General features: G+C 45.8%; 1 protein-coding gene across 1 annotated transcript in view; it reads left to right on the top strand.

Annotated features, from left to right (window-relative positions):
- LOC306929268 (poly(rC)-binding protein 4-like) overlaps window positions 1-13,456 on the top strand; it is a gene marked incomplete at its 5' end in the record, with an annotated part of 82,462 nt that extends 69,006 nt beyond the window's left edge. Inside the window, one exon of the mRNA XM_079509710.1 lies at window positions 10,848-13,456. Coding sequence (XP_079365836.1) covers window positions 10,848-11,391 — 544 coding nt within the window. The 3' untranslated portion in view covers window positions 11,392-13,456. The remainder of the gene's footprint in view (window positions 1-10,847) is intronic.
- Between the last annotated feature and the right edge of the window lie 390 nt (window positions 13,457-13,846).

The following is a 13,846-nucleotide window of genomic DNA, read 5'->3' as shown; positions in this document are numbered from 1 at the left end:
GTTGAAGACCAAGCGTTCTGCGGCATTTTGGATCAGTTGGAGGGGCTTAAGTGCACATGCCGGTAGGCCAGTAAGGAGGGAGTTGCAATAGTCAAGTTTTGACAAGACTGTTGTCTGGATTAGGAGCTGGGCTGACTCCTGGGTGAGGAACGGTCTAATTCGTCGTATGTTGTAGAGTGTAAACCTACAGGATCTAGTGACAGCTGTGATGTGTGTTTTGAACGAGAGCTGACTGTCCAGGACAACACCAAGGTTCCTGGCTGTCGGGACAGACTTTACCAGGGCGTTGTCTACGGAGATAGTTAGCTCCCGCATAGGGCAGGACTTAGCTGGGAAGAACAGAAGCTCAGTCTTATCTGGGTTCAGCTTGAGGTGGTTGGAAGACATCCACTGTGAGATGTCAGCCAGGCATGCAGTGATGCGCTCTTCTACCTGGGTGGCAGAGGGGGGGAAGGATAGAAACAGTTGTGTGTCATCGGCATAGCAGTGATAGGATATATTGTGAGCAGAGATGATGGTGCCAAGGGATTTAGTGTACAGTGAGAAGAGGAGGGGACCAAGTACAGATCCCTGTGGGACCCCAGTTTGGAGGGTGCGGGGGGGTGATAGCAAACCTTTCCAAGAAACCTGGTAAGTCCGGTCAGAGAGGTAGGAGGAGAACCACTTCAGCGCCGTCCCGCCTATGCCTAGATCAGCTAGGGTGCCTAGGAGCAGCTGGTGGTTCACTGTGTCAAATGCCGCCGATAGGTCTAGGAGAATCAGGACTGCAGAGTGGGAAGCAGCCTGGGCAGCATGTAGTGCTTCTGTGACTGCGAGGAGTGCAGTTTCCGTGGAGTGTGCCTTCTTGAATCCTGACTGGTTGGGATCCAGCAGGTTGTTCTCTGAGAGATGGAGAGAAAGCTGGTTAGAGACAACACGTTCAAGGGTTTTGGAAAGAAAGGAAAGGAGTGATACCGGTCTGTAGTTCTTGACATCTGAGGGGTCAAGAGTTGGTTTTTTGAGGAGTGGTGATACCCTGGCTGACTTGAAGGCAGATGGGACGCAGCCTGAGGTTACTGAGGTGTTGATAATGGAAGTGATGAAGGGGAGCAAGTCAGGTGCGATGGTCTGGAAGATTGGAGACGGGGCGGGGTCGAGAGGACAGGTGGTAGGTCTAGTGGATGTGACTAGTTTCAGGACCTCATCTGGGGATAGAGGAGAGAAGGAGGACATGCATGGTATGTTATGGTTAGCATTGGTTGAGTCGAGTGCTTCTTTATGGGGGAGGGGGGTAAAGGAGCTACTGATATCATCAACCTTCTTTTCGAAGTAGTTGGCAAAGGCCTCCGCGGTGAGGGATGAGGGTTGAGTGGGGGGAGGGGGTTTAAGGAGGGAGGAGAAAGTGGAGAAGAGTTTCCTTGGGTTAGAAGTGCAGGATTGGATTTTGGTGTGGTAGAAGGAGGTTTTAGCGGTGGTTAGTGAGAGGGAGAAGGCAGAGAGGAGTGAATGAAAGTGGGAGAGATCATCTGGTAGCTTTGTCTTGTGCCACTTCCTTTCAGCTGCCCTGAGAGGTGTTCGTTCAGATCTGAGGGTTTCAGATAACCAGGGGGCCGGTGGGGATGAGCGAGCTGGCCTGGTCGAGAGAGGGCAGTGTTGGTCAAATGCAGATGAGATAGAGGAGAGGAAGGATGTGGTTGCGGGGTCGGGTGAGAGAGAGAGGAAGGACTCTAGGGAGGGTAGAGAGGAGAGAATAGAGGATGAGAGGGAGGAGGGGTTTAGGGACTTGAGATTGCGTCGGGTGGTGACGGTCGGAGGGTGAGTAGGTTTAGGTGGGAGAGTAGAGAGAGAGAGGGAGAAGGTTATGAAGTGGTGGTCAGACCTAATTAAGGGAGTAACAGAGAGTGTGGAGGGGGAGCAGGCTCTGCAGAACACGAGGTCCAAAACATTACCAGCCTTGTGAGTGGGAGGGGAGGGAGAAAGGGAGAGGTCAAACGAGGATAGGAGGGACGTAACGGGAAGATACTTCTCTGCCGTAGGTAGGTTAAAGTCACCCAGTAGAATCAGGGGGGTGCCATCCTCCGGAAACGAGCTGATCAGAGAGTCTAGTTCTTCCAGGAAGTTCCCAAGGGTTCCTGGGGGGCGATAGAGCACAATGAGGGTGAGGGGGACTGGTTGTGATATTGAGATAGCATGAAATTCACATGTGGTGAGAGAAAGGTGAGAGAGATTTAAGACACGGAAATTCCATTTCGGGGACATGAGTATCCCTGTACCACCCCCCCTACCTGTTGAGCGAGGGGTGTGTGTGAATTTGTGTGAAACAGAGAGGGCGGCGGGGGTAGCTGTGTTATCAGGGGTAATCCAGGTTTCGGTTAGAGCAAGGAAATGCAGAGACTTGAGGGTGGCGTGGGCTGAGATAAATTCAGGCATTTCCTCTTTGGTAGCTGCGTGGCAGTTCCAAAGGCCTCCCTCCAACACAATGTGGTGACTGGGTGAACGAGCTGGGTATATGAGATTTGAGGGATTTCTGTGGCGGGGGAAGTAGTGTCTAGGGCGACATGAAAAGGGCAGGATAGGGATGGTGGGAAAACACATAGTACACAGTTAAATAAAAAAGAAATAAGAGCGTAATAATAGTAAAAAATAATAATAATTTTAATCAGCTGACAGACAGAGCAGACAGAGCAGAAGGTGACACCGTGTCGCTGACATATCCATGACAAATACCTCTACCTCCATTACTGTTTTAATCAGCTGACAGACAGAGCAGAAGGTGACACCGTGTCGCTGACATATCCATGACAAATACCTCTACCTCCATTACTGTTTTAATCAGCTGACAGACAGAGCAGAAGGTGACACCGTGTCGCTGACATATCCATGACAAATACCTCTACCTCCATTACTGTTTTAATCAGCTGACAGACAGAGCAGACAGAGCAGAAGGTGACACCGTGTCGCTGACATATCCATGACAAATACCTCTACCTCCATTACTGTTTTAATCAGCTGACAGACAGAGCAGACAGTAGCACTGCAAAACCTAGTCGAGAACCACATTTGGTTGAATTCATAAGTAAAAAAAGGGTGTCAGTAAATTCAATTAAATAAAAATAATTAAGGGCTCCAAGCAGTGCTAGTATCACAAGGCTTTTCACGGAAATAGCCAATTTACAAACCCCACAATGTGTCGCAATGCTTGTCAATTGGCTGTGTTTAGTGAAGAGATTTTGTGTAGAGGGGAAAAAGGAAAGGCCTAGTTTCAATTTCTTGAAAGGCCCAAAGTACAAAGCAATAAACTTCTCAAAACATACCAGAGGAGCAAATAATGGGGAATTACATACAGTACATACAATTTACAATTTACAATTTACAATTTAGGCATTTAGCAGACGCTCTTAATCCAGAGCGACTTACAATAAGCAAGAACAAAAAGCATGGGAATACATCACATATGTAAAAAGCATTTATCGCGAAACATGCGTAAGCTAAGAACGTGACTAGAACATATCTATATAATGACACTATACATATAAACTATAACTAGAACATATCTATATAATGACACTATACATATAAACTACACATATATGCTATACTATGCTGTACATATATACTATGAAGTGCTATGACTACTATATACTATATACTATGAAGTGCTATGACTACATACAATGCACTTATTGTGCTGTCTACATGACATGCTATGAGTCTGTTTCAAATGCTATATAAGTCTAAGAAGTGCTGTCTAAGGGGGGTAGGGTAAGTGCTATGGGCCATGATGGAGTCTGAAAAGGTGGGTTTTCAGACTACGGCGGAAGATCGGGAGTGATGCTGCAGTTCTGATTGCAACGGGAAGTGCATTCCACAGTTTTGGGGCCAGAAGGGAGAAGAGTTTGGGACGTGTGGAGCGTTGTCCCGGCGTTTTTAGTGAGGGTACTTCCAGCTTCCCTGCGTTGGCTGATCTGAGTGCGCGGGAGGGTTTGTAGGGTTCAATCATGCTGGCAAGATATGGGGGAGCCATACCTTTGGTTGCTTTAAATGCCAACATCAGAGTTTTGTATTCTGTGCGGGCAGCGACCGGGAGCCAGTGCAGGGAGCGGAGCAGGGGGGAGACATGTGAGAATTTTGGCTGGTTGAAGACCAAGCGAGCTGCGGCATTTTGGATCAGTTGGAGAGGCTTCAGTGCACATGCCGGTAGGCCAGTAAGGAGAGAGTTACAATAGTCAAGTTTTGACAGGACTGTTGTCTGGATTAGGAGCTGGGATGATTCCTGGGTGAGGAACGGTCTAATTCGTCGTATGTTATAGAGCGTGAACCTACAGGATCGAGTGACAGCTGTGATGTGAGTTTTGAACGAGAGCTGACTGTCCAGGACAACACCAAGGTTCCTGGCTGTTGGGACAGACGTTACCAGGGCGTTGTCTACGGAAATAGTTAGCTCCCGCATCGGGCAGGACTTAGCTGGGAAGAAGAGAAGCTCAGTCTTGTCTGGGTTCAGCTTGAGGTGGTTGGAGGACATCCACTGTGAGATGTCAGCCAGGCAAGCAGTGATGCGCTCTTCCACCTGGGTGGCAGAGGGGGGGAAGGATAGAAACAGTTGTGTGTCATCGGCATAACAGTGATAGGATATATTGTGAGCAGAGATGATAGTGCCAAGGGATTTAGTGTACAGTGAGAAAAGGAGGGGACCAAGTACAGATCCCTGTGGGACCCCAGTTTGGAGGGTTCGGGGGGATGATAACAGACCTTTCCAGGAGACCTGGTAGGTCCGGTCGGTGAGGTAAGAGGAGAACCACTTTAGTGCCGTCCCGCCGATGCCTAGATCCGCTAGGGTGTCTAGGAGCAGCTGGTGGTTCACTGTGTCAAATGCTGCTGATAGGTCTAGGAGAATCAGGACTGCGGAGTGGGAAGCAGCCTGGGCAGCATGTAGTGCTTCTGTGACTGCCAGCAGGGCAGTTTCTGTGGAGTGGGCCTTTTTGAATCCGGACTGGTAAATGACATTCTCCTCCATGTTTCGCATGGAAGCACGCCGTAGATATGAAGGAAAATCATAGTTCTCAAAGTGTGGTCCCCGGGGGTTATTGGGGGAAGTGGTAGAGGGGGGTCCATTGGGTCACCAAGTTGGCAATTACAGGATTATAACTCAGACAATGGTAGAAACAGATTGTAAAGCACAATTCATGCTCCTTGTCCGTCCGATGTCCAAACTTTCTTCCGTAAAGGAGGTGAGATAACTGCACCTCCAGATGTGCTGACTGTCCCAAATAATTTGGAAAGCCTGGTCCATGGCCTTATTATGCAAACCAAACCAGGGTCCCTAAAATGAAAGCCTGGTCCATGGCCTTATTATGCAAACCAAACCAGGGTCCCTAAAATGAAAGCCTGGTCCATGGCCTTATTATGCATACCAAACCAGGGTCCCTAAAATGAAAGCCTGGTCCATGGCCTTATTATGCAAACCAAACCAGGGTCCCTAAAATGAAAGCCTGGTCCATGGCCTTATTATGCATACCAAACCAGGGTCCCTAAAATGAAAGCCTGGTCCATGGCCTTATTATGCAAACCAAACCAGGGTCCCTAAAATGAAAGCCTGGTCCATGGCCTTATTATGCAAACCAAACCAGGGTCCCTAAAATGAAAGCCTGGTCCATGGCCTTATTATGCAAACCAAACTAGGGTCCCTAAAATGAAAGCCTGGTCCATGGCCTTATTATGCAAACCAAACCAGGGTCCCTAAAATGAAAGCCTGGTCCATGGCCTTATTATGCAAACCAAACCAGGGTCCCTAAAATGAAAGCCTGGTCCATGGCCTTATTATGCATACCAAACCAGGGTCCCTAAAATGAAAGCCTGGTCCATGGCCTTATTATGCAAACCAAACCAGGGTCCCTAAAATGAAAGCCTGGTCCATGGCCTTATTATGCAAACCAAACCAGGGTCCCTAAAATGAAAGCCTGGTCCATGGCCTTATTATGCAAACCAAACCAGGGTCCCTAAAATGAAAGCCTGGTCCATGGCCTTATTATGCATACCAAACCAGGGTCCCTACAATGAAAGTATTTGTGAACCACTGATGTACAGAGTAATAGAGCAATATGTCACGTTCACTTTGAGTATACAGTATAACTTTGGTACTGATAGATAGTTGCCTATAGGCTGTGTCCAGAGTACCACAGACGAAAAACAGTCTAAGTTCAAATGTCATTCTGACCCCTCCACGAAAAGGCCTCGTTGTCCTGACCCCTTATCTATCATGTATACATTATGGATAAATAGTGTGGACTGTTTTTCGTCTGTGGCATTCATTTTATTCATGAACTTGTGGGTCACGTGTAAAGAAAATACATTATATTATATACATGGAAATATCACTTCAGCTTGCCTTTGAAGCTGTGTTGCAAGTGAGTGTAAGTTGAGTGCATAAAAAAAACACTTTAGTGAAGTAATGAAATGAAAGCACTTCAAAGTGGATGGCCCTCTCTCTTATTAAGGATGGGAACGTTGAACTAATTAGCAGCATAAGCTACAGTAGCACTGTCAAGCAGATACTGCTCAACTGTAACAGCATGAACCAAAAAACTCCAGACTTCATTTGTGCGTGCGCGCGTGTGTGCGTGCATATGTGCGTGCGCGTGCGTGCATATGTGCGTGCATATGTGTGTACATGTGGCTATGCACATGTACAAGACTACAAGTGTGTTTGTGTGAATACATCTGTACAGTATATGCATAATGTCTATGTACTGTATTTGTAGTCCTCTGTGCGTGCGTGCGTGCGTGCGTGCGTGCGTGCGTGCGTGCGTGCGTGCGTGCGTGCGTGCGTGCGTGCGTGTGTTGATACTGCATGTCTATGATACTGACACCTGTGTGTGTTACAAACACAGCTGTGCTGTTAGTCATTACCCACAATGCAAGTCAAATTGGCATGTGGCTAGACGGTGGGTTAGGACAGCACAAAAGTAATGTTACTGTACCTCGTACAAAAATGGTACAAACGTTGACATTCGGGTGACGCAGGCCTACTGTAATGCTCTGATCAGTGCTAGTAGGTGACGCAGGCCTACTGTAATGCTCTGATCAGTGATCGGGTGACGCAGGCCTACTGTAATGCTCTGATCAGTGATCGGGTGACGCAGGCCTACTGTAATGCTCTGATCAGTGCTAGTAACAGGCCTACTGTAATGCTCTGATCAGTGATCGGGTGACGCAGGCCTACTGTAATGCTCTGATCAGTGATCGGGTGACGCAGGCCTACTGTAATGCTCTGATCAGTGCTAGTAACAGGCCTACTGTAATGCTCTGATCAGTGCTAGTAACAGGCCTACTGTAATGCTCTGATCAGTGCTAGTAACAGGCCTACTGTAATGCTCTGATCAGTGCTAGTAGATGATCGGGTGACGCAGGCTTACTGTAATGCTCTGATCAGTGCTAGTAGATGCTAGTGCTAGTAGATGATCGGGTGACGCAGGCCTACTGTAATGCTCTGATCAGTGCTAGTAGATGCTAGTGCTAGTAGATGATCGGGTGACGCAGGCCTACTGTAATGCTCTGATCAGTGCTAGTAGATGTGACGCAGGCCTACTGTAATGCTCTGATCAGTGCTAGTAGATGCTAGTGCTAGTAGATGATCGGGTGACGCAGGCCTACTGTAATGCTCTGATCAGTGCTAGTAGATGCTAGTGCTAGTAGATGATCGGGTGACGCAGGCCTACTGTAATGCTCTGATCAGTGCTAGTAGATGATCGGGTGACGCAGGCTTACTGTAATGCTCTGATCAGTGCTAGTAGACGCAGGCCTACTGTAATGCTCTGATCAGTGCTAGTAGACGCAGGCCTACTGTAATGCTCTGATCAGTGCTAGTAGATGATCGGGTGACGCAGGCTTACTGTAATGCTCTGATCAGTGCTAGTAGATGATCGGGTGACGCAGGCCTACTGTAATGCTCTGATCAGTGCTAGTAGATGTGACGCAGGCCTACTGTAATGCTCTGATCAGTGCTAGTAGATGCTAGTGCTAGTAGATGATCGGGTGACGCAGGCCTACTGTAATGCTCTGATCAGTGCTAGTAGATGCTAGTGCTAGTAGATGATCGGGTGACGCAGGCCTACTGTAATGCTCTGATCAGTGCTAGTAGATGATCGGGTGACGCAGGCTTACTGTAATGCTCTGATCAGTGCTAGTAGACGCAGGCCTACTGTAATGCTCTGATCAGTGCTAGTAGACGCAGGCCTACTGTAATGCTCTGATCAGTGCTAGTAGATGATCGGGTGACGCAGGCCTACTGTAATGCTCTGATCAGTGCTAGTAGATGTGACGCAGGCCTACTGTAATGCTCTGATCAGTGCTAGTAGATGCTAGTGCTAGTAGACATTCGGGTGACGCAGGCCTACTGTAATGCTCTGATCAGTGCTAGTAGATGATCGGGTGACGCAGGCTTACTGTAATGCTCTGATCAGTGCTAGTAGATGCTAGTGCTAGTACGATTGACAGCATCACTAGAACAGTTAGGTTACAGAATAAAGACTGAAAGCATGTACCATTATACTGTACATATTAGAATCCATATTACTAGAACCTGGTAGTGGGGGAAAACAATATTACACCCATTTCAAGCCCTTCATCTGCTCTTACAGTAAGCAGGACTATGTATCACTACAATCTTCTGCTAGAAAACAAAACCTTATGCTTAAATCCATGACAATACATCATTAGAATCTTCTAGTGCAGCCAAATAATTGGCAAAACACTTAACATTTTAATGATAATAAAACTGTTATTGTATGTTTCCATTGCAGAATTATGTTTGTTTTCATGGTGATACTGTATATAGGTATATATAGATACTGTATATAGGAACTTTAAAGTTAGTTCCATTGATCCAAGCCAGGACACAATCAACGAATTGATCATTAAATTAAAACATGCTCTGATTTTCAAGTGGAACCACCCTTTGCATGCTGTTGCATCTCTGATGTATGACAGATATGAAGGGTGGGAAATCACTCTGAGCTCAAGCTGGTTTGCTTTTAAATGCAGTTGATTAATGAACGTCTTGGCACCTGCCGACCTCCTCTCCCCAGTCAGGGAAGCTGTTAGAAACGCGTGCTTCCCCCAGGGGTCTCACAAAGGTCGGAGCAATCAGAAACGACACATAACGACACATGAACCCTAGTGTCACTATTCTAGGCATGTCATTTAGGTAGGGGTTTCCCTATTACAGTTGAAGTTGACGATTCATTGTCACTCAAATAATTGCAATTAGCGATTTAATTGTGTTTCAGCATTGAACATTGGAACGTTACAATTTGTATTTCTGTTTGCTTGTTAAGGCTTCATAATCACAAATTGCACAGGGCAGATATGACAAATAACTTAAATATACAAATAAATTACTGACACATTTAATTTTAACAAAAAGGCGTTCCAATAAATGTACAATGTAAAAACAGCTTGAATTCTTTTTGAAAATTTATGGAAAAACAAATACGATTATCTCAAATAATTGACATTAGGCGATCATGTAATAATTGTGACAGGTCTAGTCATAGGCGAACATATTTTAAATATAGACTATATACAGAGTATATACTCTGAATATTAAGTCAGATTCATGAAATCCCACCTGAACCATACAGTTATATACTTCTATCCTGCTATGTTCAGCAACTAGATTTTGGTGCCGTGACCTACAAATAATGTATTTTCTCCTGGAAGTTCTGTGTTTGATTTGAACTATTAAAGGGATATTTCACTTTCCAAAAAACGTTTTGGTAATTTTTTCGTCTACTCAGGCTTTTGTGAACACCCCAGACAGTTTCTAAGTTGCTTGATTTAGTAATTTAATTAGATATTTTGACATTCATCTTAGCTGCAAACCCATTATAACTTCAAACTCCATTTTAACCATGATAGCTTTTCATCGACCTTATTTCTGTTGTCCTACTAATACGTGAGCGGGGCGTGGTTTTTCATTTACTGTTTTCATTTATTTTTAATAATTATTTTTGATTTTTTAAGCGGCGCTGGAGGAGGTTATTTTCCAAAATAATTATTAAAAATGAATTAAAACAGTAACTGATAAACAACGGCTCCCTCACGTATCAGGAGGGCAGTATCAGTCAACAGAAAAAAGGTTGGGTATTTTCGATGAATCTATCATGGTTAAAATAGAGTTTGAGGTTACAATGGGTTTGTATAGGAAGGGGGCGGGGCAGATACAATGAATATCAAATATCTAAATACTGAATCAAGTAACTTAAAAACTGTCTGGGGTGTTCACATACGCCTGAGTAGACGATAACATGACCAAAGGTTTTTGGGAAAGTGAAATATCTCATAATATAGTCTCATCACAAAACGGAGCTTCATCTCCTAACGTCTTCTGTCACGGTTTTGTTCCTTCCTCCCCGAAGCCCCCTCCCGAGCCATCATCCCAACTTATAGCACACCCCCCCCCCCCCCCCCCCCCATCTGTACAGCAGATCCCCCGACAATAATCTGTTGCAACCTCCAGCGAAACACACCTCTCTTATGATTTTGTTTTTGAACTCCCCGCTATGATTTATGTTTCTATTATTATTATTATTATTATTATTATTATTATTATTATTATTATTATTACAATTATTATTATTATTATTATTATTTTCTTACTCTCCAAATATCCTCCTTTTCATTTGTTTACTTTGAGTTTTTGCCGTTTTGGTTCACGTCTTGATTTCTTTCTTTAACATGTCTTTTATTTAACCTTCTAACCCTTCTCCATCCGAACCTCCCCCTTACCCCTCTCCCTCCACCTCCCCCCCTCCCTGTCCACCTCCCTCCCTCCCTCCGTCCCTCCCTCCCTCCGTCCCTCCGTCCTCCAGTCTAGAGACAGCCAAATCCACCGCCCAGTCCACCTCCATGCTGTCTCCCGTTGACCTGACCATGAGCTTCTCCCAGCCCGTCCCCGCTGTCTCCTCCTCCTCCTCCTCCTCTTCCTCCTCCTCCTGCTGCTCCTCCTCCACACCCTCCTCTGTCTCCTCCGCGGCCCTGGCAGCGATGGGCGCGGCCGCGGGGCTGCCCCACTCCCACCATGCCGCCGGGCCCATGCTGGGCGCCCATCCCTCCTACGCCGCCCTGCCCCTGTCCAGCCTGCTGGGAATGCAAGGAATGAAGTCCTTCCCGTACCTGGCACTCGCCGCCGGCCCCCCCGCCGGCCCGGGCTCCGCGGCGGCCATGGCCGCGGCCGTGGCAGGCATGGGCGGTCCCATGGTGTCGGGGGCCGGCGTCGCGCAGCCCACCATGGTTCCTGTGACGTCGCACGCCCACGCAGCGGCCGCCGCCGCCGCCCTGGCGTCCTACACGGCCAAGATCTCCTCGGCCAACGGCATGAAGAAGCCGGAGAGGCAGAAGTTTGCGCCGTACTGAGGAGGAGGAGGAGAGGGAGAGGAATGACGTGCGGGGTGAAATGAAATGAGTGTTGACGTGTGTGTGTGTGTGTGTGTGTGTGTGTGTGTGTGTGTGTGTGTGTGTGTGTGTGTGTGTGTGTGTGTGTGTGTGTGTGTGTGTGTGTGTGTGTGTGTGTGTGTGTGTGTGTGTGTGTGTGTGTGGCTGTGTGTGTGGCTGTGTGTGTGGCTGTGTGTGTGTGTGCGTGTGTGTGTGTGTGCGTGCGTGCGTGCGTGCGTGCGTGCGTGCGTGCGTGCGTGCGTGCGTGCGTGCGTGCGTGCGTGCGTGCGTGCGTTTGTCACTTGTGGTAAAGTTTGGTAGGAATTGAGGCTAGTTTTAAGAGATGGACAGGGCAGTGCTTTTTATTCCTTCCACTTTGACTTTCTTTCTCGCTCTCACTGAAGCCTCCATCGCACACAGCATAGCAACCTAATGTACGAGCTGTACAATAGGTCTGTACTTACTGTAAAGAGGTAACAGCTGTACAGACTGTACAGAGCTACCAGCTGTCAGCGTGTACCTCTGCAAGTTTTGGCACGCTATTGTGTCATGTGACGAGGTATGAATCAGGCATTTTGCTCTGTTATTCAATTTCTTGCGCTCTCTCTCTCTCTCTCTCTCTCTCTCTCTCTCTCTCGCTCTCTCTCTCTCTCTCTCACACTTAGAACACGGCAATGGGATTTCCGCCAGGCCTGTGATATTTAGCTCCACAGTCGTTCAGTGTCGTTTATGTAGCAGCATCACAGAGATGTTAGCATTAGCAACTTATTATTTTGTAGCTCTGCCCTGAAAGAGTGACCACTTGTGAGGCATTGGTAGCAAATGACGACACTGTTGTTTAAGGTTATTGGGCCAGAAAAGCCTCTAAAAAGCCATAGAGACTATTCAGCTTTTTCCCCCTCCTTGTGTATTTTATGCTCTCTCTTTTTCTTTCTTGTTCCGTACTCCCAATCCTATAATTGTGTACTGAATATATATGAAATATTCCCTCAGAGAGTTTGTATCACTGATCACTAACACTGAGCTGAATGTCTCAGCTTTTATATACAATGTCTAAATCCTGTGTATGACCATTTCCTGTATACAATTTCCTTTCTTCTTCTTAATTTTATTTTTCTTTGTTTTCAGTATGTTGTAAAAAGTTTTTTGTTTTCTTTTTTAAGAAAAAAAGTAGATTTAGAATGATTTCCTTTTTGTGTTAACAGGTTTTTACTTGCTTTTTGTTCACGGTTCATTTGAAATGTGTTGTTTAAATTATTTTTTAACTTATTATGACAAGTATTACGTACAGTATCAAGTTTTGACAGATTTATTTTCCTCCATCGCTCCGATGGCTGCGGATAAATACAAAAAAAAAAAACCTACCATATTGTTCTTTTTGTCTCTGTAATGCTGATGTCGACTTTGACTCAGACACAAAACTATTGCGTTCCGTCCAACCACAAACGTGGGAATAATTTCCTAAAAAGAAAAAGAAAAAAAATGTATCACTATATCATTGATGATAATACTAATAACCTGATGTTTTTGTTTTCCTTTTAGCTAGAGTACTAGTGTTTCCACTTGTCAGTTCAGCTAGACTTCATGCCATACACTTTCTTCCTGGGGACTTGTGTCATTCAAAATGTCTGCCCATGTACTAGAAACCGCCACAAGGTAGTATACATGATAAAGTCCTCAGTGTTAATCTACCTCTCTTAGGGTGTATGAATGTTACGGGTTCATTTGGTTACATTCGTACACACTCAGAGTTACAAATGGATAGATGAGCGCTGATGACTTTACTGTGGGATTGTACTGTGTGATTTAACTCTAGTTCTGTGGTAGAGCTCTGCCTCTGTGCATGGAGATGAAGCGAGACGCATTTCTCCCACCCAGCTGGTGCTCAGCAGGCTAAATTGGCCTTCACAGAGTGAAGATAGACTAATGCTGCATGTTTGCTTGGCCTCACTAATGCACATAATACACACAGATAAACAGAAATACGACATACAAACACACAGACAGACAGATGTGCCCGCACACACACGCACGCACGCACGCACGCACGCACGCACGCACACACACACACACACACACCACACACACACACACACGCACACGCACACGCACACACATACGCACAGGGGCCTTGGTCATTGCACTGACTCCATCACTAGAAGTGTGAAGGAAAAGCAATACAAAAACGATGAGCATAAAGATGAGGAACTACAGTGACAGGCAGACACATGTAGGCCTACTGTAACAAATACATAAATACAGTAATTATTAACTCAATGGGTTGTCAATGCATATAATTATCTGTTGGTTTCCTTTGTTCTTTTTGTTGTTCTTTTTTCAAATTTAACAAAAAAAATGTGGTACTATATTATACAAGCTCACTTATTTTTATAAACTTTAATCTTGTCAATAATGATGATGATGATGAACTAAACTA

Source organism: Electrona antarctica, assembly GCF_951216825.1.
Source record: "Electrona antarctica genome assembly, chromosome: 9".
NCBI classification, from domain to species: Eukaryota; Metazoa; Chordata; class Actinopteri; order Myctophiformes; family Myctophidae; genus Electrona; species Electrona antarctica.
The sequence above is the reverse complement of the archived record's forward strand: the minus strand, read 5'-3'. Positions and strand labels throughout refer to the sequence as shown.